The sequence below is a fragment of the Nestor notabilis genome, unplaced genomic scaffold (genome assembly GCF_000696875.1).
Source record: "Nestor notabilis isolate BGI_N333 unplaced genomic scaffold, ASM69687v1 scaffold5570, whole genome shotgun sequence".
NCBI lineage: Eukaryota > Metazoa > Chordata > Aves > Psittaciformes > Psittacidae > Nestor > Nestor notabilis.
This window is the reverse complement of record NW_009910615.1, coordinates 79444-107353: the sequence shown is the minus strand read 5'-3', so window position 1 is coordinate 107353 and position 27910 is coordinate 79444. Positions and strand designations below refer to the sequence as shown.

Below are 27910 nucleotides of genomic sequence, written 5' to 3'. Positions count from 1 at the left end.
ACGTGGTAGCCCAACAGGCTATGTTAAAAGCAATTATCATGGTTCAAAACAAGAATAGGTGGCCTCACACCCACTGAAACTACAGTTTGCAGAGGAAGACCATGAAACGATCAAAAGTCACCCATGTAAACAAGTTTTGCCTTAACTACCTAACTAACCACGATACTGTACTCACTTTTTGGCTTAAGGAAATGTAATCCATTGAAAGGCTCAGGCCAGCATGTGTAGTCCAAATGTAAATCCTGAAGTGAATCTGTCAGCAATTAGTGTAACACTAACTCACAGGCACTGGACTGGGTAGTTGTGGAAAAAAAAATGCATGTTTGTCTGGTCAGACTCTGACCTTCTGTGCATAAAACAGGCATGGAAAAGAATTTTCCTAGGTAGGTCAGCGTTAAGACATTTCAGCACTGAGACTGGTTTTAATCCATGTTGAGAGACAACTCTCTTAGAGACCTGTGTTAGTTTTGAATTAGAGCATGGCCACACAGAGAGCAATTAATTCAAATTAATAATAATTCAGATAATCAATACACCTATAACTAAGCAACCAATGCTAATTAACCTCAAGTAAGTGCAGTGAATTAAATGAGAATCTTCTCTGCTCATCAAGTATTTTCTGAAACTGACACAGAATTGAAACTTTTGAGGTGGCCAAAAATTAGTTAAGCTTCCATTAAAGGCCAATTTTGTAGAGTCAGAAACTTTTTAACCAAAAGTAAAATTTGATGCACTGTAGAAAAAACTGAGAGTGAAGACAAGGAGACAAGGCAGAAGCAAATAGGCAGGAGTTACCAACTGATATTATCATTTCCATGTGCATCCCTGTATGTGCTAGTCTGTGAGTTAGAGCTGGAGCATCTCTCTCACATGTGCAGCTTAAGGATTGCATTACTTATAAACCATGTAATTAAAATCACAGTGATATAGCAGCACCTCTAACAATGTTTATCTTCTGAATTGCCTGCTGGTATTCTCATCTAACTAACTCCTTTGTTTGCTGTAAATCTGAGCCTCTAAACTGATCTCAAAATGTTATTCTAAGCTCGAGAGCTGCTAACAATATTTCATCATGAAGCATACTGTTCCAACGTTATCTGCTGCAGGGAGTACTGAACCAAAATGTTTTTCAGATAACCTTTTCACAGCCCTTTTAGCATCAGTCACTGTTGTTTTCATATTACAAATTCCTTAAATCCATATTCATGTCCAGGCAGACCAATATTCACAAGAATGCTATTAACATCTTTTGGACTTCGGTTGTTTTTTTGTTTTGTTTTGTTTTTTAAATATTAAAGTGTAACTCTTATTTTAATCACAAATACTGTGATTATTTTAATCAAAAATTCTGGTTTGTGCTAGTAGAAGACACTAGAATAGCAGAGTATCATTTTACAGAAAGCAGGGAAAAGTGATTAGCACCAAAGATCTTCCTATCTCGTTTAGGCTGAAATAACTTAATTCCATGAAAAACAGAACTGAAACAGACAACATATTCCCTGAAGGAACTGTAAAAAACCTTTACAATTAGCAATGAAATAAACTTCACTGTGAAACATCTTTGTATGGCAGACAGTACCTGTATACTATTTGTAATAAACAGTATTGAGGTAAGGCACAAAATGTTAAGGGACTTGCTAAAATTCTAATGTATATACTTCTGTCTCATACAATATCTCATAAACCTCCACTGCCAGTGACGGCAGGCAGTATGTCTGGTACCATTTGGAGAATGTTATGACTCCAGGTTCAGACAATTGATCTAGAAACAAACTGTTGCTTGAGTTACAAGACATCTCCAGATTCTTTCCAATTAGAGCAAGCTCATTACACATGGTAAGTGTATTTCAAAACTAATACATTTTCAACCATTGTATCTTTCACTCTCGTATTAAGGTAAATTTTAACTTTTACTATTGGTACCTCCTTCCCATCAGGTTATCTTGCTTTTTAGGCTATGAATATGGATAACAACCAGGTTCTTTGAATTAGGTTCTCAAGATCCAACATGCAAAAAAGCACCTTCCAAATAATCACTTCAGATTTAAGTCATTTGGCTTCAAAATTTTGTCATTATTCCAAATCCCAATCCCAAAGATGCTGAAGTATTTATACTCAAAACCACATGTTTTGCAGCATAAGTGCTGTAACATACTGGTCCCACTTAAGATATTATGGTCCTACTTAATTCAGTGGCAAGCTTCCCATTTCAGTGTCTGAGAACTGGCCAGCTGATGATTACCGGTGGGATAAAAAGTACGTCTTTGTCTCTTTTCTGTACAAAAGCATGTGACAGAAGTGCTTTGCCAATGGAAAAGTCTGTCCAAGGTCAGCAGTTCTGTTGCCGAAAGGTCTAACACATCAGCCAGTAAGAAAATATTGCTGAAAACTACTTGGAGAAATCATTCCATAAACAGCTCAGGACTGTCCAGCTTATAGCCTTGATTACATTTTATGGAGTCTAAATCTGAATTGTAATACGTAGCTTTTGCTTCTTACTGTAAAAATATATACTAAATATACAGACCAACACATTATTAATAGTTAATAGCTATTATTTAGCAGTCTAAACCTGGACTGCTTGCTTTCCAGACACACAGAAGAAAAAATACAAGATGTTTCCTGGGGAATTTCTGATCTGCCTTATGGCTCCATTAGAGGTAGTTCAGCTTGGCTCACTAAGAAACACCAGTTAATGTTACAGGCCATTCTCAATCTGACTATTTTTCTTTATCAGATCGACACTCTTCCTACAGTAAAGGTCTTCCCGAAATGGAAACCTAAATGGAAAACATGCACATGGGCAGGGGGAAAGGCAGGGAAAAAGAGAAGACTGTATTTGTGCCATACGAAATTCATTCATTCAAAAATAGGAGAACACCTAAAAAAAAAGGAAAACATAAGCAGAAGAAACCAGAAACAACATTGCTGAAGGTTATTAAGGTATACAGAAATAAAATGCACAAGAAATTTGTGGTTTTGTAGGCTTTGTGAAAAGTTAATTATAAAGTTACATGAACAACTGGTTGAACCAACACTGAAACAGCCTGATCTGAATACTCTGACTACCCAGATAATGACATGTTCCAGAAACACTAAAAGCTTCATTTGCCACTGCCATGTTTTTTCTTTTAACAGAAGTTCAGAAGTAGCAAGAGCTTATATATTTTATTCTGCACTCAAACTTGTGTGCAAAGAACAAAATGGCAGTACTTAGAATTAGTAAACCTTAATAAGCTACTATGAGATTAAGCATCATAATTAGAAATACGCTTCTTACGAGGGTCATAAGCTTTGCAACAATGAGCAATTGATTACTACAAATAAGTTTACAAAAGCAGTATGGAGAAGCATTCGAATGTTTGGATGACTTGATCTGAGTTTGAAACTCTGGGCAAGAAACCTCACATTCTTGCCTGCTTTTTCCAACACCTCTTGATTTTACAGGAATATCTCCTTGTGAAAACACACCTTCCTGATTGCTCTCTCGCCTGGTACTTTTGACAAAGCAGGGAAAAGGTGTGGAGCTTGGTAAAAATTGTTTAGTGAAGCTACATGGAACTCAAGACAGTCTCCTGAACAGAGACAGGCAGGATAACTCAGATGCCCAGAAACATCTGTTCTCATCTTCCAAAAAATCTTTAGTGACCTCAAGCTGACTTACAATTTTGCACTGAAGAAACCATAAGATGTGCAAAATGTCAGGAAATGCAAAAGCAACTGGCTTACATTCCTTGCACCAAGAATGTTGCTCACAAGCAGCTCTGATGGCTACAGCTGGACTACGACAGAACAGGGACCTGAAACTTCAGTTTTGCAAAGCACTCAATTACATGATTAAAGGAATGGCTGCTGGGTTGGGTTCGTTGTTGTTGTTGTTGCTGCTGCAGCTGCAGCATAAGAATGAGTTGAAGGGATTTTTAAATCATTTTTAAAGTTCAAGACTTCTTTCTGCTTATTACCAAAACTATAGGGAAAACAGTAAATAAATACCAGATCAGAGCTTTCAAGCTTCCCAGCTCTGCTACTGTTATGTGCTCTATAAAACTGTGAATGTCTGAATACTGAGGGCTGTTTTATCAGTGAGAAATTTGTGAGCACCAACATGCCAAAAAACCACCTCCCACTTACCATTTCTCTTGTGCAGTAAAGTGCTTGATAAACCTTTCTTTAGTTCCAGTTCTCTCATCTGTTAGAACATGTTCATTCCTGCCCTGGTGCAACTCACCTGCCTCAATAAACCAAGTGCAAGCATAGAGACTGAAGCCCTTCTAACTGGAACTACAACCTCAAGAATTCCTAACAGGGGAGGGAGCTGACAAATTTAGCAGACTAAAGCCATACCAACAGCTTAAAAATGTAACATATGAAATGGGTAGAAAAAAAAAGAGAGAGAGATGACAGCATAAACCAAGAGCTCAGGGGATAAGGAGATAAGTAGTAGCATGGGAAAGAGAAAAGCTGCCACTTTCCCATACATGCCAACAGCCTGGTTATTTTTAAGCAAAAAATGTTTAAGTGTCCTTTTCTGCCCTGCCCATTCCAAAACTGTTCAAGTGGTTCAGGACATTTTAACATGTTAAGGAAATTTTTCTGGCAGCTCTTTTCAGATGCTGGTGGAAAATTTTTCTGTAAATCTGACAGAAAAATTACATTCAACTCTATGATTCGATGTATTAGTAGGGTGGCTACTTTCACTGTCCTGCCAACTAAACTGTCTTCTCACCCGTTTCCCATAGTATGTGCAAGCATCTGTGAAAGTTCTTTAGATAGAATTACTGTTCTATTTTACCATCAAAAATTCAGTATTGTTGGATGCTATACAAACTGTTCACATGCAGACATGAATGCTAGGGTACACAGGTGTACCTAGTGTATCAAAACCACATTTGGATGAAACCAAAACAAATTAGAACTGGTAAGAGCACCCACAAGAGGTCCAGAACATTTGTTTTTCCTGGGCTGTTTGAAGAGTCACTTTTTTGGTAAAATTATGGAGCTCACATTACAGTTCAGACTGTTTCCCATCATAAGTGTTTTGGTAGAACTAGTTACAGCTCTAGCAGGAATTAAGGAGAAGAAAGCAGAAAAGGGAAGCAATTCAATAATGAGCACTTTCCTTCCTTATACATGAGCAGTAGCTGAGATGCTTACCAGCCAGAAGTGACATAAAGCAGCTGTCTAGCAAGAGTATCGGGATTCAAAACAGTACAGCTACACAGTACTAGCAATAATTACACCAAGGTAGCAAGAGAGGCCTCATGGAGCCCTTTTATTTATAAGAGAGATCTAATGATGGACTGACAGGGAAAGAGGAAAGGGTGAGGGGCAGGTTTTACAAATCGTAACCAACTCTTCTCTCTCCATTCCATTCCGCAGAATTAGCTCCAAAACGAAAGCACAAATGTAGGCACACTAAGGACCTTGTAGCCTAGGAACATCAGAGGTTACAACAGGGAATAGCATAGTTCACAAATGCACTCAAAACAGACATAAGATCTGAGGAAATTCCACATGATCTCTACTTTGCAGCACACTGTTAATACAAATATTTCAGGATTCTCTATGGTTTTGAATTAAGTACCTGCCTCAGAATAAACAGTTGTACAAATAACCTTTCATTCTGTGGATACCACCTCAATATCACATTATCTCAATACAGTTGATACCCTTACACTTTAAAAGAACTGAAATTTTTAGGCAATCAGAAGAAGCTCTTTCCTCCTCAAGCAGCCTCGATACATATTACATACAAGCATGCCACTTGGCTGGACTCTTGACCGCTCAGAGAAGGTTAATGATGTGGGAAGTGTAATCACCAGAGTGGAACCAACTAACAGGAAACACCAAATCAAAGTTAGATGGACAGGGAAATAGATGGTAACAGGTCTATGATATTGGCAATGCAAGATCAAGCCAGAATTCTAAACTGTCAGTCAATTCTGATCAAAATGCCTGTTTCCTGATTTACTTTCTTTCCTCTCCTCTCTTGTTCTTGACATCTCTTACACACTGTGTAGAACGTCTTCCTGGCATGACCTCCACCCAGTCGCATAGCACACAAAGAATGCTGTATTCACTGAGATGCAACTTACCCAAATAGTTGTTGCTCTTTGACATCTCAGTGATGTTGATTTTAGTAGCTCCTTCAGGAATTTCCACTATCTTGTGGTAGCCAAGATTTGTTAGCGTGTGTTTGAAAACTCCAGACACAACCTTGCAAGCAGTGTTGTCCCCTCCACATATTCCACACTTGTCAATCACCTTGTCTGAACCCAGATAGTCGTCACAGCCAATGCTCTGCAAAATAAAGTAAGATTTCTTTTTCCAAGATCTTACAGCTGCAGACTTTGGACATAACAACTGAGAACAGTATGACTTTCAGAGAACATTCAATCCTGAAATGATTCTGTGATTTAGCATTTCAGCAACTTCTTCCCTTGTTGTTCTGCACAGAAAAAAGGCAATAAAAACCAGAGGGTTCACAGACTTGGGGATTTCAAGCTAGTCAAAGGGTTTTTACAGCCTGTTACCAAAAATACAAGAACATGCTGAAGAACACTAATGCATTGATCATTGCTGATTGCACTCTCCTCAGCAGAAAGAAAAGAATCTCTTAACAACATAGTTCCTGTAGCTGCTAGTGAGAAAAGAGGTGAAGAGCTATGATTCTGTTATGATCCAAAATGGGTTCTTCACAAAAGCAGAACTACTTTATATAAAAATACCCTTTTAATCTCCTCTAAAATTGAGCACTGAGCCTATTCTCACCAAAAGGTTTCTAGAAAGTCTTTATATTGCATCTAAACAGTTATAGAAGTGATCCTCCAGCTCAATGAGCAGAAAATCTTCAACCCGCTCTGTGACACCCACTTGGACAAGATAGTTTTGTAAAAAAAAAAAAATAATTTAAAATAATGTATATTAAAAGGTAGAAAAAATGTCAGAGATTTGACAGAAACCAGGGGAAAAAAAGTAATTCTGTTTTACTGCATTTTAGAAGTGCACATACTGTAGAGACTCTCCTCTTTTACGGAAACATTTCTGTTCATTGACCTTGCTGGTTTGTATTTACAGACTTTAAATTGTATTTTTAATGAACACTTATCATCTAACTGTATTAACTGGCACATGCAAAACAGAACTTACTGTTCTCATTCAGGAAAGTATGAAATATTAAATGAGAAACATTTTGTGTATCTTATGAAATACAGTAATTTGATGGAAAACATTCAAAATAAATTAATTTACTGCAGGTCTACACAAACAAATCCAGGTCTACCAAAAACAAGCTTGTTCAAGCACAAAGAGATCATTCCCAAAATCTACAATCTCACTAAAGCTGAAAGTCAAGAAAGATGTCATACTAAACTAAAGATACAGCAACAAATTAACAGAAAAAAAGGAAAAAGCTAAGGTTCTTATCAGATAAAGGGAAAATTAGAGCCACTTGGAGTAAAGAGGCACTTAGAGTAAAGTTTAAAGGTGCTAAAAGCATGTAAACAGGACGACAATTCTTTAATCGTTCTTGGTCATTCTACCAAATGCTGGAGCCTTAACTTTATAATTAACCCCTGCTCTACATTGCTGTTAAGAGTCATCTTTGACCTTCTTCACCCCCATTTTAGTAAACAGCTTCCTATATCCTAGCCAAATTTCTAAGATAGACTGAGCTTTTCGTGCCATGTCAGGTATCTTCTCCATACCCAGTCTGATGTTTTTACCCCCCAAACCTTTCGAAGAGAAACCAGAAGGAAGACGTTATCTTAATAATTCAACCAGTAATGAAATGGACACAACTGAATTTGCACATCAGAGTGTTGCCCCAGGACTTAGGTGAGGTAGCCATTTGTACAACACATAAAAAAGCTTCCCAATAGCTGGGATGCTAAATTAGAGACTTCTCCACTGACCACGAATATAACTACATTTTTACAAAACTAATGCTGCTGTCTATAGCAGTTTCATAAAAAGAACAACTTATCTATATATCAGCTTCTGTTTTGTCACAACATACAAAGCACTTCATCAGCAAGCCAAGGAAGAGATTTGATGTCCTGGAATTTTCATACTGCTTATGGCCTAAGTATAGCCTGGGGATAAGTAGGAATTTGTGACTGCACGTGCACAAGCAGTTGGAATGGTTGGCAGCTAAACAGCATACAGACAAACCACATGGTATTTACTTCAAGAATACAAGTTTGAATTTGAGTTGGCTAGAGGGGATGCTCCAAATCCTCAAGAGGCACTTTTAAGACAAGCAGCAGATACTTGAATATGATAGCACTATCTTTAAGTTATTAAAAAGCAGAAAAGTAACTACATATAATTGGAACCTCTGTATTCCTCAGAATAAAAACTGGTTTTATTTGTGCAAAGCACAGAAATGCCTGAGTCAGGGCTTGTGATTACAGGCATCACTGTACCTAGGCATTAGAGACAAGACATTCCCCCAAGCCCTGTAAAAACGTGGCATAGCTGACCCATCTAGCACCATGAGATGTCACAACACCACATCCCACAGCAGAATACCAGAAACACAGAAAACACCAGAATTTCTGACAAAGACAACCCTACAGCCCACACATACAGATGCAGCTATCAAGCCACCCTCCAAAGACCACAGTCCACCATCACTCACAACAAAGACCCAACCAACAATGATTGAGCTGTTCAAGAGCCACAAATGACATCACCCACGGTTATGGTCAGGAGAAGGGGGTGAATTAGCAGCTGCCTTTTCCGATTGTTTTTAAATCTGAAAGGGTAAGATTGCTAGAACAACCTGCAGTCACACTGGAGGTCTGTGGGAGAACCCAAAATTCCTTCCAGACGTAAATCCCAGACCATGCCTCCATTATAGCACTATTTTTACTTGGTTTCCTGTATCCAAACTTAAAGCTGCTGTTGACGTGTCACTCCAAGAAAATTGTTTTGCACACAGAACCAAGCTAGAAACTCTGTTGATGCAGAAACCAGAAAAAAGTCTCATTTTCCCTAGCACTGTAGGGCCAACACAGCTATGGGAATGTGAGACTGATTTCTTTCTGGTTTGTGCATCAGCTGAATTATTAACTAGACTCCAATTATAGAACACTGACCTGTAGGAATGACATTTCAATAGCAGCTTAACTTCATTTCTAATGCTCTTCTAATAACTTGTATTTTCTGCTTCTTCAAACATTCAATGAACAATATTCCCTATTCTAACTTACAGAAAAAACATTGACAAATACTCTTTAGGAAGTTCTCCTTCCAGTATTTGAAGTTCAGAATATGTTATATATCTTCTAACTAAGTTCACTGACATCTGTAGGAATCTTTGCAGCTGAAAGAGGCCTTCGGAGGAACAGTCATCTAACATCCACAGAGCTTCTCCTCTTGGTGTCTCTTGATCCTGAGAACATCATTGCATATATCTGGTATTACTCATTTTGCCACTTTTTATGCTACAAGCAGCACCTTGTTTCTCACTGCATTGTGTGTGTGCGTGTGTGTGTTTGTGTGTGTGTGAGAATTGATCATCACCTCCCTGCTGTGGCTGCTCGCTGATATACTTACTACTCACATTCTTGAGAGCACTAACAACTTGATAGAGTTAATTTTCTTTTCTTTCATATGTTTCATTTTGAATGGATACAGAATATAGCCTGATCTAGTTACCAGAGCTTAGTAATGTTATGAATATGTCCTTGGTCATTTGTGTTTACAGAGAATACTGTAAAGGAGAAGAAGACAATGAAAACTAAAAGAGAACCCAGACACAAGCTAATTGAACTGCAGTTTCTTCTTTGTGAACGTCATCCTCCTAATATTTGCTCAACTTAATGTATTTGTGAAGCAAATACTATTGGGTGTTTTTTGGCTTTGGTTTATTTTAATTCCTCACCTTAAATGCTTAAGCAGATCATTGGGAACCATTTAAAAGTCATTCACTTTTCCTAAATGTACTATTTGTTTCCTTTGTGCATCTTGTTCAAGGCAGACAAGGCATTTATTCTCTTGTTAAATCTTCACTTTCATTTCTAGTTAACAGGATTTTGGTCTTAGAAATGTTGTAATTTTTCAAAGAGACATGATATGGAAAGCCTACAATAAAGGAAATTAAAATAAATTAATTCAACAACTGTATTTTGCAATGTCCACTATTCCATGACTCTAAGAACATATACTGCAAAGTTATTATTGCATTAACATGGTTGAATTTTATTTACTGGCTTTGGGATATATCAGCTTTTCCATTTTCTCATTTGTATAAGCAAATTCTGAGCACCAAGGTTAGTTCGTTTACACAGAGAGCTCTGCTTTACATATAAGCTCCACACGGGAATGTTTTCATGCAGCAAACCTCTCTGACCTACCCGATGCAAGAGAGCAGCATGCATTTAGTGAGGCACTCATTTGCTGGTGGCCAGACTGTCATTCAGAATTGAAAAGCCTTTGGGCAGGAACAAAACAGAAGTAAGAGCTCTTAAAAAACTGTATACAGGTAACATAGGATGAACTGCTGACAATTAAAAATTACATGAGCTACTGCATGCCATTGCATGAATTCCTGTTATTAAGCCACTTTCACACAAGGACATTGGCGGTTACAACACAAGAGAGTTGTCAAGTTACCAGACACCTGGGACTTTACTCTTAACATATTCCTTTGATTTGTGACTCAAGAGAAGTTACCAGATAACTCAAGTCTGCTCCGTTACACGTTTAGAAAGTACTCTGCCCTCCACCTCTACAGGAATTTCTTGTTTTTCCTCCTCAGCCTTTAAGTGAATTCTTCTTTCTCCTTCCCATTCAAAAACCAGGCAGCGATGAAGTCAGTCACAGCATAAACCTGCTCAGCAACAAAAGCTGGTGTTTGATTTTCTCACCAGCACTCAGTTACACTCAGTGTTCAAGTCTCCTTCCTTTGAGTATTCCAGACCTCCTCATGATGTAACTCTAGTGGACACTGGATGTTTTTTTGGGGTTTGGTTTTTTTTTTAGCTACCTTGTAGTACAATTGTGGTAGAACATGGTGCATTATCTCATATAAAATGTCTCAGCTAGTAACCATGCTCTAGACACACTCAGCTGAGTGAATACAGTGGGCTCATGAGCCAAGAACATGCAGGGAGCTTTGAAACAATTAGTAAGGATGTTTTCTTCTGAATCTCTTCTAAGCCCCATCCCTTCCCTCCTCCCCATTTAATAAACATGGTATCTGTGCAATAAGCGGTCAGATATTCCAAAACTTGCCCAACTATCTACTTCATGGAGAAACATATCTGTATTACATCAGTTGATCTGATGTACAATCCGATGTACAATCTGTCTTGATCCAAACCCCACTAAAATCAGTGCAAAGGCTCCCTTAAAAACCAGTGGGAGTTGGGCCAAGGAATTAGCTCTAGTCTCCAGTGAAATGACATCTACAAAATACAAGAGCAGGTATAATTTACTATTCACCAGGAATAGCTTGCTGAAATCACAAGTTACTTCATGGCCCTTTATAAGCGTGGAGGATTTTCAACATAAAGTTGTGGGATTCATTGTACCCTAAATGCAGCATGATTAATGTCTGCTCAGAGCCCTTCCACCCCAGACAACAACTCAGGTCTCCATGGGGACTCCTTGTCCGTATCAAGTCTTATAAAGGTCTTGAACTTTGACGGAATATGATGTTAATTTTCTCAGTTGTTCTATGATTCTACATGTTAGTCATCAAATTTTGTCTTAAGTTAAACAAACCTCAACCCCACCAGGACAACTACAAAAAGCTAGATGATACAAAGACAAAAAAAAGTAATGCCATCACCAATCGCCTTTGATACCTTGTGGTCACAGATACCCTCATCTCTTACACTTTTGCCACTGGAAACGACCACTGCTGTTGCAGCCAGAACCAGATTTGTTTTATCAATCCCAATTTACTCAACAGTTTACCCACCTCAATGTCAAATTCACACCTGCAAACACTATGACTGACTTTTTAGCAAAGCATTTAGTATGTAAAATTGTTGTCTACAACACACAACTTTGGGGTTTTTTTCCTGTCTGTGACAGAAGCTGCAAGCTAAAGCTGTAAATATTTGTCTTTCTGGGAGTTGTCTTCTACACTAGATCCCTCATTAAGATCTTGCCTTCACTGCTTTGAAGAACCATGCCAGTGTTGCTGTTTCAGAGGTTAGCTATGCTTTGCCCCAGTAAGTCTGAGAAGGTTTCACATGTATTTTTAGTGATGAGATCTGTCCCTTTCTGTCACCTATTCACAGAACTTCTTTGCAATTTCTCAATCTGAAGTTTGCACATATGCTCCCAAGGCCTAACTGCATAATGACTCCTTTATTTATTTACAGCTTCCCCTCTCACACATAAACAGAACTGTCACTAACTGTGGCATTTATCTCAGGAGTTTTTAGGAACTGATACAAGATCTAAACTAATTCAGCAAACACTACACCCACCTTTCATAAAGTATGAAATCTGAACACAAGCTTTGCTGCTTTATTGATCTCTCATTCATCCATCAAATATCCATTTCAGTAAGACACCACCTAGATGTACACATATAATCCAGTTTAGCCTTTTGACAAAGAAACTTACGAGGAATTCGTTTTATTACAGTTCTTTTGATTTGAAGACCCTTCTGAATCAATTCCTTTTTCACTGATCCCTCAGAAAAGCAGCAGGCCTTGTTGGTCCCCAGTGCAACACAAAAATACTGATGTCATTTAACACACAGCCTGGAAAGCAACTGTCGAAGCTAAGAAAAACTGTTAGTGAGAATGGGAAGAACTAGGGAGTCATGTTCATCACTGAGACTCAGTTCCACTGCTACTAAATACAGGAAAATTGGGCAAATAATTAGGTTCAATAAGGTCTTTGGAAACTGAACATAAAAGACAACTTATCAGAGAAGCAGAAAGTGAAACCAGGTTTTTTGGCTCATTTCAGGTTTGTAATTCTGCGCCTGAAGCTGCTTAAGTTCAGTTCCAGTTAAACTGGTATCAGTCTAGTATAAACTGGGTAACATAAGTTTGGTAAATCAGCCCACATTGCATGATGAGAGAAATGTAATGATCACATCATGAAAGCAGGCTTACAAAAGGGGCTTGAGCCAGGAAAGTGGATTAGTTCTTTTTCCTGCTTCCTAAACACAGTGAGAGCACCTCTGAGAGATCAGTGCTGCAGCTGTATCTGGTAGTCAGAGCAGGACTGGCTAGAAATTCTGGCATTTCACTTCATAGGAGGGTGTCCAGACACAGTACAACCAGAGCTTGGGAGCTGCAGGATAAAGCCTCTTTAGTCTGGTTCCCAGGCTCTGAACTAGACAAAGCTGAGTTTTGTTTATTCCCTCTTTCACATCCTGTGTACCTCTCCTGGGAGGTTAGCTGCCCAGGCCCAAGGCTAACTTTCGTAACAGCCATCCAGCCTTGAACCACAGAGCTGAGATGCCTCCTGCCCTCCTTTTCCCCAGAAGGTGCTTCAGGGTCTCGTGACTGGTCTGAGCTATGCTGCAGGTAGACCTGTGCCGGATCTTGTACCACCCTGATACTGACTCTGGTCCTGATCTGCTGACTTCATTTTCTGGCTTGATGTAGGTACTGGCCTTGATGTCTGGACTGTTGGCCAAGTCTGGCAACCATCACCAGACTGGTGGTACTTGCTCTGGGACTGGGGACACTGGTAAGGCCACTGTCTGTCTGGTTTGCTGTGATTCTCAGCTCCAGGTTCACCGTCTCTTATGGATCAGCGTGCCCTTGTTCCTCCTGACACTGTAGATGAGGTAGACAAAAATCAGGGTTTTTTTTCCCCTGTCTGTCCAACTACCCCATTACTCCAAGTTCCAGTCAAAGGAAAAAGAGATCTCCTGCTTTGAGCAATGCAGTTTGCTTGCTGGATAGAATACAGAAACTCCCCAAAAGCAGATTAATATTGCTAAAACAGTCTGACTCATAATCAGCAGAAAATGCACACATTTAATTTTTCCCCTCATCATGGGGAGCTCACACTGTGCAGTTGTTACCTACATTTTATTATAGGTCATGATGTAACACTGCAGCCAATAGTGGTTCAAAACCTAGACAGTCTCAAAGCTCTTAGTAATGTGTGCTAAGAACAAAATAAATGTAGAGTCTACCTATCTGTTCCTGCATGCTCCTACATTATTTTTAAAGGGGAAACACTTTTTTCTTCCTAAACTAGGAACATTAAAAAATATGACAAATAAATGATCCTTGAAAGGTTTTTAATTACTAAACAAAAGGCAGTGTTATTCAACACTACTGGGAACAAACGCTTGGTCCCCGTAGCTGTTAGAGGGAATATGAAGAGAACCTAGAGCTTGAGTAGCTGAGGAAAAAGGAAACTTCCTAATTAGAAGACCTGGTTTTACTAAGAGCTGTAAATTGCAGAAAGTTCCACATATCATGTAAAATATTTCCATTTGAACCAGATCTGTGACACACACAAGCCCAGCATTCAGGATCTGAGAGTGGTCAACAAAGGTATTTCAGCAAGAACTGCAAAAGTCATGAAGAAGTAAAACTCCAGAGTAAGACTAGTAGAGTTAGGCTTTATACGCAGCCGTTGAAGCCAATGGTAGTATGTTCTTTGACTTCAGAGATTTCTTACAGAATGCTCCTATACTAATTAAGAAGGGAGTGTGTCAGAAGATCAAGTAACAATACTGGAAAATACAATAAATTAAAATCTTCCAAAGAAAACGTAGTCCATTTGTGTCAAAGAATTTGCAATTATATTTTACTATCCTACCTCACCAACTTGTGTCCTATCATGAGATACAAGACTAATAAAGTCGTCCACAAGGTGGCACTTAAAATCCTTGTAAAATCAAAATGTAGAAGGTCCATGCAAAAAAAAAAGTCAATTTCCAGCCCTCAGAGCATCTTCATGGTCCAGTTACATCTCTGGTAGTTTTAGCAGATACAGTCATTTAGAACAGGCAGTGAACTTGATTAGAACTGGCTAGATGTAGACATCTACAGTTATACCTTCAAGAATTAAGGTTTCATTTATACTATTAAAGCCATGTCATCTTCAAACGAAAACAAACATAAAGCAAAGATCCTTTTATTCTTTCAATACCAGTTTTCTCTCTCTAAAGAAAGCCTTGACCATCTTCTTTTAGAGCCAACTTTGTATCACGGACATCTCACAAATGCAAAAAAAAATTACTTTAAAACAATAAACGAAAATTTTAAATAGAATGGTGAGAAACAACAAGGATGCTTGACAAGAACAGCCCATTGCTCATTTTCTCCAGATGAATATTTATGTCTAATAACTTCTACTTCTTTTAGAACCGTAAAAATAAATTTGGGATTCTAAGTAATGGCTATGTATGCAAATGGCTGAGCAAGAAAATGATAAACTTTAAACTATGCCCCTTTATACCACTAGTAGCACTCTATTTGCTCAGAACTCCAACTTCCAACAGTTTATATTAATATAAACTCAGTTGCTTTATTTCATTTCAGGTTGTACTCTACAGAAGATCTATACCCTTCCCTTCATTTGTATATGCAATGTAACATTAGTGCATTCTGTTTCTAATGGCTCAAATTCACAGCAAGTAGTGAATATACCTTTACAAACCCCAAACAGACACAAGTTCAAAGTAGCAAGTCAGAAAATGAACAAGGGGCAGCAAGGTTAATTAATGAAAAAGCAAACTCAGACATTAGAATATGTATATTGTCGAGTTTCAAGCCCTGCTTGAGGAGTGTTTTTACTCTTCTAAATTTCTTGCTGTGACTTAAAGTATTTGATGCACAATACTAAGGAGAGAATATTAAAAAAACCAATTTTGGCATACAAATGATGATCATCTTTTTCTCAGACCAGTCACTCTAATCCAGGTAAAAACTGTAGGATAAAATTTAATGTAAACATCAGTAAATTCAGATCTTAAAAGAATTCTACACCAGAATGGGCCGAGTACAACAAAATGGTGCAGCTCTAATCTACGGGGTTCTTTGGCAATTGGTATTTATTTATCCACAAAGTCATTTATAATACTGGACTGGAGAGGCTGAGTAAGTCATCAAACACTTGCAGTATTCCTTTAGTTCACATTCTAGGCTGACCCTTTACAACTTGTACAAAGAAGCTTGGATAAAGAAGGTATCTTACAAAGAGATACTAGGAAAGCCCCCACTTTTCTAATTTCACTCAACTAGAACTCATAGACATGCCACTCATTTAATCCTTTCCCTCTAGGCAGGAGATACCTTAGATTAGTAACAAGAAAGCATATGTTGCTTTGGCATCTGAAAGCTTTGGCTCCTCATCTTTCAAAATTACAGTTTGCGTTACTGACATTACTTTTCCAGACAGCCAGTTCCTGACACCTCCACCCCAACTCGTTTTTGGTCTTTGATACATCTCTCTCCTCTCCACTAACGAGGACCCTCCTCCCTCCCCCCCAAATCTAAGCAAGGCTGCCTAGAGATTGGCTGGACAGCTCTCCTCAACATGTGAAGAAGCTCAGGATTAACCAACACCAGTAAACCTCTGACCTTCACATATGAATTTACGGATTTAGCTCCTATGGTTAAGATTATTCCTTTCACAGCTCTCTGTCTGTGACAGGTATTTAATGAGACACCAATGAAGTTTTTATGACTGCTAGAGAGACATAGCTAGCACATGCCAGTACATCCCCTCTCCTGGTAGGATTCCCATCAGATGTACACCTCATTCACTGGAGCTATTTGTGAATGAGAAGAATGATACAGATTTCCAGGAACTGTTTTCAGCCTTGCTGATCCCTGCAGGATCAGCCAAAATGTACGTGCTTCACAGCATTCTGATAGAACAGCAAGCAAACTACATCAAACAGCCAGCTTTTGAAGCATTTTACTGTATGAGGTACTTTACGTGTACAAACAAAAGTGCAAGGTTCAATTGTGCATGTCCTTCTGTGGAAACAAAATAAGCAGGGTGCTCAACAGAGAGGAACCACGTCTATACTTGTAGAGCAAGAGACACCTTCAGAAAACTTTCAAAGGCAGAGCACAATACAGACAGTACAGCCTCCTTGTCTTCCTTCAATGGCTTGCGTGTCTCCAAGGTTGCAGCTCATTTGCTCTACAAATCAAAGGAGCAATGCTGAGAATTTACATTCAACCACAGGATAACAAACAACATTCTAATGGCTCTCACTTGATTTGTGGTTAGCTATAACCATAATTTTTACCCAAACATTTGATCCTACTTTGGCTTTCAAATATTTCCTGCTGTCCACAGACCTAATGCTCACAAATCTTTGATGCTATTTACAGCCCTTCACAAATAGATTGTGGTCACATCCAGATGCCGCCCACTTAATTAATCACAGATTTTCTACCTGCACAATAGCTGTTTTCATTACCTATCTGTGCTTTATGTTGAACTTCGTTTTTTCTGATAAACTTCAGACAGCAAGAAGAAACAAACTTGTCATTTTTGACAACCTTAGGCATCTAAATGACGTTTATACTACCTAGATATGCACCAGTTTAACGAAGAAAAGCTACTCACATCAAGACTTAAAAAGACTCTTTCACTAAGACATTCAATAGTCTCTTGCTGGCTAGAGAATTACTTCAGAGAAGAAAGGTTTTATTCTTGCTACAATGGAAAAAGTAAAGCCATCCAAGAAAAGTAATCATGTGAGAAGATGGTCTTAAAGATATCAACTAGTAACAGCTAATAAAATAGGATTAAAAATATAAAGCATGCACCTCACACTGATACCTCTGACAGCAAGATTTCTCTCATTTGTTTTTGTTCTAAGGGAAGGTGCTATAAATGGGACTTCAAGCTCCCTCATACACAGAACCAATTTAAGGTGCATGAAATCAAGCTAATCACCAGCAATATCACAGCAACAAAGAGCTGAAATCAAAACAGACCATTGCTGGCTATCACCTTATCAAAGTAAAGATAGGTATTCAACTTTGAGACCTCTACTCAACAAAGAGCCTGTTAAAGAAGTTTATTACTCAAGTGTTTTGAAGTGGCCATGTTAGTGGCATGTAAGAGTGAAAGAGATTATTTGATCGTATACAATTCAGACAACAGCACTCACTTCTGCCTGGGTTAGAAGAAATCTGTCTTAACCATTCAAGGAACCTCTATGCACAGAATCCAACCACAAGCACATGACCATAATACAGAAGCTAGTTCACCATGATTGGACCCTAAGGTCAGTCTGTTCACATACATATCTGCTGCTAGAGCATTCAGAAGCACATCTAAGGGCCCAGGGTTCCAGTTTTGTGTCTCACACTTTCAAGTGGATCAAATTGCTCACATTCAATAAGGATGGGAATACTGTGATAGAAAAAAAAAAAAAACCAACCAAAAAGTACCTGAAATTAAAAGTCTGACTGTTTTTTTTTCCACCTGAACATTACACCTGCAATTGGAAGCTTTATGTCCGAAAAAGTTCTAATAATCAAGAGATACCACAGGTTCAAGTGGTATGTGCATCTCTAGAATGCACTAATTGCTCTTTCACTTCAGAAAACTTAAAACCACAAGGACAGTAAAGTTGCTTTAGTCTGAGACAGACCAGACTAAATCTAATCTGAAATAAACATTCCAAAGCACATATAATGAAGTACTCACATCTGCTTGAATATACTGATCTGCTGCAAATGCGTCAAATCACTTGCTATTGCAGCAAGAATAAGCAAACTTTATGCTTCTATATGACTCAAGTGGAAAAGCAGAAAACTATTGCAATACCTAAAGTCAGATACAAACTCTACACATTACAGTTCTTGAAGAAAGGTATCTTGTTTCCTAGAATCCCTACACAAAGACTTAGTTTATGTTTATGATGTGGATCACAAGGGTAAGGCCTTCAAAAATGCAGACAGGGCTTGGATGCACAGATGTACTAAATCCAGTAACAGTGCAGTCTGAAGACTGATGAAAGGGGTCTTAAACCTAGCCTAAATTGACCTTGTTGGCAATGACAAGAAACAGTTAAATAAAATAATACAATATATGCCACTGATGTTAACTCTGTGCTATTTTAAAACACCTCTTATCTAAGCGGCTAAAGCTAATGCACGTCAGCACCACCCAATCACATCTCAGTACTGTTGGAAAGTAGCACTATGTGCATTTCAAGATTAAATGAAAGATCTTCACAATTCTCTTCAAGAGCTTGATACTTCAGAAAACAAGTGTAAAACAGTATAAATCATCCAAAGATGTGGCTGTTTCCCCACTGTAACATATCTACTCCTTGCTGGCTTTGAAAGATTGCATTTTACGTTTTCTCCTGAACTCTTACAATACCTACCATTATTACGTTCTGGTTCATGAATGTCATAAAAAGTGTAAACAAACAGTAATAATATTTGAAGACAACATCTGGAAGATAGCTGAAGAACAGTCTCAGTTATGACTTAACCTTAGAATAACCATGAGCACATGTAAGCAAACATTCCCCTCCACCCACACAGCAGTGAGAGAGCTTCTACTCCACAGCAAGTGTTTAACTGTTTGAAGAAAGGTTCTACGGCGTGATGACCTCTACGGTGCTGGTTTTATCCTGCCATGCAGGAACAGGAGACACAAAACTGGACCAGTGGATTTTCAATTTGAATGCTGGAAAATACAATCTGTGCATTCTGAAAACCAGAGGTGGCAGAACAGCCAGACTACAACACAGACATCTCCAATGTCACTACCAAGAGTGGAATCCCCTATTCAACACAGTTCTATTTTCTCCAGTTCTATTTTCTCCATCCTTGCTGCTGAACAGCTATATAGTATAATCCCAAGTAACATCCATTTAAACAACATGGGTGACTTTGTACAAATACAAATGCTTTCTCTTTTGGAAGAAACGATAAGCTACAAGGAGCTACTTGATTATCTTTCAAACTTACAGGTTTGAGTTCTCTACTTCTTAAGAAACAAGAAATAGATTTTACCTCTGCAAAACTCTACATGAGCTTGCAGTCCTGAAATACTGCCTGTCCTATAGAAAATAACAGCCCTTAAAGGTGGGTCTTTATCGCAAGTCCCATGTAAGACATGTGGAATCTCAACACTCTGGAGCTCTTGGTGACCAGAATTTAGGAAAGGAGACAGCACACCCTAGCTCTGTTACACGAGTTAGAAAGTCCATTTAATATTCAGCCATCTGGATTTCTGACTGTACATCAGTGCTGTAGGGGACAGAGATCACAGAATCAACCAGGTTGAAAAAGACCTTTAAGACCACCAAGTCCAAACTTTACCCCAGGACTGCCAAGACCACCACTTACCCATATCACTAAGGGCCTCATCCACATGGTTTCTGAACACTTCCAGGGATGGTAACTCCACCACTTCCCTGGGAAGCCTGTTCCAATACCTGAAGCAGCTTGAGGCCATTACCTCTTGACCTATCACTTGTTACTTGGGAAAAGAGACCAGTTACCTCCTCTCTCCAGCCTCCTTTGAGGTAGTTGTAGAGAGCAATAAGGTCCCTCCAAGCCTTCTTTTCTCCAAAAGGGAGAAGACCACAAGAACTGAGCACGTAATGGCATAAAAGAGCCACTTCCAACTGTGGGTCTACATCATAAGTAGCAGAACTTGGAACACCCATTTCCTGTGAATGCAAGCAATACCTGAGAAAATTGATTTGTGGAAGACTCCAGACAGCTGCAGAATTTTCCCAATTCTGTTTAGGACCTCATGTGGCCCTGAACATTTGTCAAACTTGTTAAATTTCTCTTGAAAGAGATGATCCTTTGCTCTTCAGCCTGGATTAGCTAATGCTTGTTTCTAAATATCGTGTTACTGTAAGGTTTGTGCCCAAGTACTGTGCTGAGATTCAACAAAACAAACTTCAGAAACAACAAAAAAGATAAAAAGAACAACACCAAACCAAAACACAACCAAAACTTACTGTCATGTGAAACAGTCTTCCCAGGAACTATTTCTTCCTTTTTTATTTAAGCTCTTCCTCGATCATCTTGCAACCAACATGCTACAGGTCTGAAATAGATTCCCTTGGCTTATATACTAAACATTTTACTATTTCTGGGTTTAAAGAGTTTAGCACAAATAACTTATGTCTACAGTATACTAAAACATTGTTTCAAATAAAACTGGTTTGTGCTGCCATGGGAAGCTTCCTCTACTACATGATCTTTACATACTTGTGAAGACTTACTTTATTTGCTGAAATGAGTTTCCTTTTTACAAGATGAGTTTGTTACAGACATGGAATGAAAAGTAGCAGCACACCATCCCTACTTGTAAAGCTCACATTTAAAGATGGACAGAACACATTTCCAGAAAAAGAATTAACTAAAACTATCCATCTTTCTATACTGATGAATATGATCTATATAAAAATAATAGTAATGTAGAATACTGTAATTTTAGAAAAAAAACAGCCCTCCTTTTCACTTATTTTAATAGCCTGGTTATATGAGACCGATCACTTTACATCATTACACCTTTTTCATGCTCAAAAACTACCAAATAATGAAATTGATGTTTTGAGTGACATTTCTGCAGCCAGAAACCTGGGAATTTGGTTCTTCTTCAATTATCTCTTCTCCTCTTTGATAAAGTCCAGTTCTTAGGATGCTGATTTTCCTAAAACTCCAGAGTTGTATATCAAAATCTGCTTTCTAGGCTCCTAAACCTATTCAGCCAACAGTGAAGCAGTTTCTCACTCAAAACAAAAACTTAAGAATGGTCTTTCTAAACATAAAGAAACACACTGTTCAGTGGCACACTGAACATGCCACGCTCTTTTCTCAGTGACCTCTGTATATGACTTCATAGGAGTTGGCATTAGAGTTAGATTTAGAAGTTTGTATTACAAAAGAGTTATTCTTGAAACCTAAGGGTTTTTTTAAAGCTGCTACTTAACTAAGCTGGTCTAAGCATCTCAAAGTAGACATGAAAAGGTAAGAAATACTGGAAATCACTGTGAGGAGACCTCTCTATCACTAGAAGTCTAAAATAACTACTTCCAAACCACAGAACACCTCAGTTTGGAGACCAAAAGGCAACTGTCCCGGACAGGCAACAAGTGTCCTGGACAACACGGATTATATACAAATTTTCCACAGCTCTTATTATAACAACCTTAACCAGAGATGCAAAGTAGACTGACGTCCTGACAACATCTTCTTCCCTTGTTGGGGTAACTCAAGTGCTGGGAAACAACGACTAGTTGCTTTTACAAGTTGGATTTGGACACAGGCAAGACAATGCCCTCCTGTCAGCTTGTAAAAAGCAGTTACAGAAAGGGCCTGATTTGAACAAGACTTTCCTTAATGATGCAATAGAAGATAATTTACAGTTAAGCAAAGTTTAGGTCTTAATTGAGCTTTGCTTGGTCTCTTTTTTCACTTGTCACCACCCCAGTTTTATTTTCAAAACAAAATAAAACCTGACAGCCAAATTAGACATGAAGCAATAAAGTACAGTCTATTAACTCATGCGCATACATAGGCTCATCATTCTAGGATGCCATTTGTTATGTTATGAAGGAAATTAACTAGTCCTTGCTTCCTGAACTATATAAATATAGAATATTATTAATTCTAGAACATACTATGAAAGGTTTCCACTGACCATATGGTATAGAACTGGAATTATTTGTACTAACAGCCACTTTCAACATACAGTTTTTAATTCCCTTCGAAGTTTTTCAATGTTTTCTTATATTCTAGCACAGGCTCAAGCCATGGTCAGGTATGAGCAAAAAGCTGTATCTCGACATATTTAAATGCTGCAAACTTTCCAATATTTTTATTTCTGTTAATCAGAAAGAAAATGTGCAACACATCAGTGACAAGGTCCCTCAGTAATGGAAAACTCTGTTTCTCTGACTGGCATACAAATAAGGGTCAAAAAAAAAGGGGGGCCTAATGCTTGCCTCAGAAGAGTTATGTTCAACTTCACCGCTGTGTCAATAATGACTTCATCCTTAATTTGCACTAGAAGTTTCTGATTCTTAGTATTTTCTTGCTAATGTAAAGATATTCAGGTTAGCAAAACAGGCCATGTATTAAAACCTTCAAAAATTATCAATGCAGTGAGTGATCAGTCCCTTTGAATCATAAGATTAAATGACCCCAACTCTTCAGCTACAGTACAAGAGCACAGAAATATAAGCCAAGTCAGACCAAAGGTCTATTATTCAAAGGCATCAACAATGGATGTATAAAGAGAGGTCTTAAAAACAGGAAAAATACATGCTAGTTTCACTGAGTATTTTTCCAGGCTACATTTTTCATTTGAGGTACAAAGACTTCCTAAGTCAGATATAATGTCTTTTGTGTCACCTAGTAGTCCTTCATTAAATAAGCTTAGCTTCCTTCCTAAATTTTGCAGCCTAAATTCCTAAGTCAGCAAGTTCCACTGTTTAATGACTTGCAGGTCTTGTACTGTACAAGCAAGACAATGCCAATCATTTCCTCTTCCCATTCTCCATGAACTCTCAAGTTTTATGGACTTCCCTCAATAACTCTCACCCAAATTATCTTTTTTCCAGACTGAAATGTTCAGCCTCTTGAATCACTGCTCACACTATTCCATTCCCTTGTCATCTCTGCTTAACTGCACCTAGTGCAGACCTAACTAGTCCTATTGATGTGGGGAGGCCCACACAACTGAGATGCACATCTGTCTGTCTATAGATACTTATACACAGAACCACACACAGAACAACCTATTCTGTTTCCCACTGCTTTCCCAAGTCCTAACTTTTTTATTTGCCTTTTTCACTATTTTACAGTGAGCTGACATTTTCAGAAAAGCATCTGTGTAAGTCTGAATGTTTTTTCTGAATGGCAAAGTAGTTTACTATCATTATGGGTTTTATTAATTGGAGCAATCTTTTCTTCTTTAACTGTGCTGAACAATACACACCTTAGACAAGGCACCTTGATAAAAATTAGTATTTTTTTCTGTTAAGAAACCTTAGAACCATATGTTCTGATGCTTGGGGTTTAGCTCTTAACCAGTTATCAGTTATCTATGGTATTATCTATCTTCTTACCCCATCACAAATTAATTTTAAGGACCTTTATTGAGCGAATTTGCAGAGAAGTTGTAGAAATCTAAGATCCTCATTGTCCCATTATGTTGATAAACCCCTTCAAAGAGCTTAAAGATTTTGGGTGAGCTTGATCCCCCTTTAAAAAATAAGCAAATAGCTACATTCATTACATATGAAGTGAGATTCTAGAGTACAAGGCCAAATGAAGTGCAAATTATGACATAGTATTTGTTTATGAGAGGATTATTAACACTTGAAAACAGTTTCTAAACATTACAGAGATTAAGGAAAAACCATATTTAAATTGGAATTCAAAGATCCCCTCCCCAGTCTGTTATGTTCGTTTCAACAGACTGGTTCTCTTGCTCTTCCAATCTCATTCTTTGAATGTATCTTGCTTTAGTGCTTGTGCAGAACACCTAATAGTTTTTAAAAGTCTAATTGTTTTTAAGATGTTTGTTAGGAACGTACATTTTTCAAAAGTTCAATGCTTTTTTTCAGTATCAGTGTTTTCTCAGGGTGGAACTCATTAAAGGTTTGGTTAATTCTGGCATGCTAAACAAAGGCCTGACATACCTGCGGATAAATGCAACTGCACCACTGTCACAACTGATCCAATTATTTACAAGGTCAGCCCACTCCCCTCCGGCACAGTGTTCTTACTGTATCATCTGCTCCAAAACGTTTCCAGAAGGTGCTTTCTGCTGCTATGTTTCTTCACATCACTTCTGAATGCTTGATCTGAAACACTGTTTCCCTGTTTTGCTGGAACTATTTCTCAACATCTTTTTCCATCTCTCTTTGGTATCTTGACAGGCCAAAATAGGTATGAAAACTGCAGGGAGTTATACAAGGTGAAATCTTTCCCCAGAGCACCACCTATTTGGAATGCTTTGTAAAAGTCACAGCCCCAGCACTTGGATTATTTTCTGATTTTTGAGGTAGTTGATTTATCTCCTTTCCCAGAGCATTCAGGTTCAAAGAAGTGCATTTAGATCCATGCAGTTCTTTGAATAATTTTTGTGCTATAGGAAAGATACACAATAACCTAAATTTGAGCTTTGGAATTTTATTCCACTTTTATATTCCATTTGTAAATGCTGCAGAATGAACAGGCAGCAGCACACAGTAACAGACTATGCCTGAAAAGGCAGTAGGGGGACCAGCTTACATATTCTTCATCTATCATTAACTCGGTGAGTTTAGCTCCTCCAGCAGGGGTTTTTAACACCTTTGAAAATTTCAAACCTGGTTTAAAAAAGTTAAAAACAGTTAGGGCAAGTTAGTCTGCAAAGACTTCTGGGTTTGAGGTTGTTAACTTGTTCCCTCAGGAAATCTGAACTGATTGTATTGAAAGTTACATGAAAATTGAGAAGCAAGACAAGCTCTCCTGAAGTGTCTATTATCTCCTATTAAAACTGTAATTTCTCACCCGCTCTCTTTAAAGGTCAAACAGAATCTATGAAGTGTCTCCGCACTCTTTTTCTTGATTTTCCTTTACACGTTGCCTCAACTGCTAGCACAACTGAAACAGTCTAGGGCAGCATTATTGAGTTACTAATGGTGATCAAAACAAGGCATTGGTTTAAATTCCTTTTAAAACAAATGTTTTCACAAGGCATTAATCAGTGAATGCTTAGATACTCAGCTGAAATGTGTGGGTTAAGTATTAATAAACAAAAAGTGGAGATAAAAACCCCAACAACATTGTTGATGTTCAGATTGAGAGATGGGCCAGAATTTTACCGTGCAAGCTCATAGCTAATTTTTCTTTAATTATTCTTGCAGCCTGTGTTATAAGACTATTGATTCCTTGGGATTGAGTACAGTCCACTCCACTGATAAACAGAGATAAATGAATGCCAGAAGTCCCTCAGTGCAGTAGGATTTGGATTAAAATAAAATGCCCAAAGCAAAACACAGTCATTGCTGACCTGTTTCAACCTTTTTTTCTCTTACTGAAGAACAAAATAGAAATTAAACTAACATAATGTGTTAAAACAGCATATTTAGTTTAACAGGTAACAATTTGGTTACCTCATCCAAGTCCTCAGTGAACAGTAGAAACCTAAAATCCCTGAGGCAGATACTACACGACTTACAGACAGGTAAACTGAGGACAAAGGAATTCAGTAGCTAGTTTCAGGCATTACTAGCATTACAACTCTTGTGACCTGGTCTAACATACTAAGAATCCAACTCTTACAAGCTCTTTTTTATGGAAGAGAAATGCGTGCAAACTTCTGCAGAATCCAGCTAATGGCTGAGTACCATCGCGTGCCAACACTGCTCCCTAGAACACACGGACCTCAGCTTTCCAAGCCACTCAGACTTCCTGACTGTCTTTGTTCTGTGACAGGAGCTTCACAAGGTTTACCTGTTTGGTATGTGTAAATAACTGTTCCTGGGGGTATGCTGTATTTAACAAACACTTGCATGGTTTGCAATTTCAAAGTTAAAAGAAAGAGGTATTTAGTATGTTCTGAAAAATAACAGACCATATATAAAAGTGGCTTAGTGTAATAGTCCCGTAAACTTCTGTCTCTTACGTACTGCTTACTAATACAGAAGTCAGGAATAGAGACTATGCGAGATACCTTTAAGATGGAGGAAGTTAGTCTCACTGTCTTTCTAATAATTCCCAATGTGAAAAGAACTTCGGCCACTGCCAGTAGACTAGTCCCAACTGGCTTTATACTAGGGTTATGTTTATTCAAGTGTTCTCCCTTATGAAGGAAAAACTTGGCTTTATTTCAAGGTAAAGAAAAAACCTCCAAGCAGCAAAATATTTTAAGGACAGATGTCTGATCTTGAAACAGCAGCTAACATAGCCAGAATATGTATGTGCAATAAACACTTACTCATCAGCTCTCTCTTTCAACTGCATGTATTTCTTTTTATCCACTATGTTGCTCACAAAAAAAGTAGTGCAGAAATCGGTGTTCTCTATTATCTCCTAGGACAGACTTAATGAATTCCTTTAATTCTAATAAATTTTCAAATTCTATAACAAGTGGTGCTTTTTTTTCTTTCCCCTCTGGGGGCTTAGTTATGCCTGTTACCCCTGGAACTGCACTGCTGAGAGCTATGAGGTGCATAGCCCAAACAGCAGCAACACCCAGGAACTCGACGCACAGGGATCTCCCAGGAACCCAACTACCTCTTTGGCTTTTCTTCACTCACCCTGCTATGCTCCCTGCTGCTCAGCCTATGTCTTTACTTCCTCTCCAGCTTGGTGTAAGCACTTTTGAGACTACTTGCACTGATGCAATTTCACCTCCGGCAGTCTTTCAAGTTACAATTTAAAGTTTAAAAAAAGATAAAACAAAATAAATACAGGCAGAGCTGGTAACTATAGTAATGGCTAATATTTTCAACTGCTTTCCAATAATATCCCTGTTGCTTCTGGATGGTTATAGGTCTGCCAAAATTTAACAACCCACACTGAAAATTTCCTTGCCAGGTACTTGAAACAAGCTGAACATTTGTTTTCAAAGAAAATAAACAGTTAAAATATTCATTTAAAAAGAAAAAAAAAAGGATTACCCAAAATTGTGTTTTGTAAATATTTTCTAAAATAACTTCTATCTGGTTTATTCAGAAATTCTTGTACCTTTCTTGTTTAATATCAGGGGCTCAAAGTTGGCAAGGAGGCTGTGACAGTATCAAGGATGTGCTCTTAGAAAACGACATCCATGTGCGGTCAAGATTTAAACCCCTGAGTATCACCATGGCATCTCCACAACACAGACTTGGTGAGAACTGGGCAGTAGACTAAAAAACCACCCCAGTCGTACTGCACATGCTTCAGAGTTTCAAGTAAGATAGATTTTGCCTGCAAATCACAAAGGAAAGTGCATGAAAACAGTCTGCTGTCACTGAAACAGT

The 27910-nt window shown here is 38.2% G+C and overlaps 1 protein-coding gene across 1 annotated transcript in view; it reads right to left on the bottom strand.

The window, feature by feature from the left end:
• LOC104402914 (thrombospondin type-1 domain-containing protein 4-like) overlaps positions 1-27910 on the bottom strand; it is a gene marked incomplete at its 3' end in the record, with an annotated part of 137871 nt that overhangs the window by 34121 nt on the left and 75840 nt on the right. Inside the window, exon 3 of the mRNA XM_010010910.1 lies at positions 6096-6300. Coding sequence (XP_010009212.1) covers positions 6096-6300 — 205 coding nt within the window. The remainder of the gene's footprint in view (positions 1-6095; positions 6301-27910) is intronic.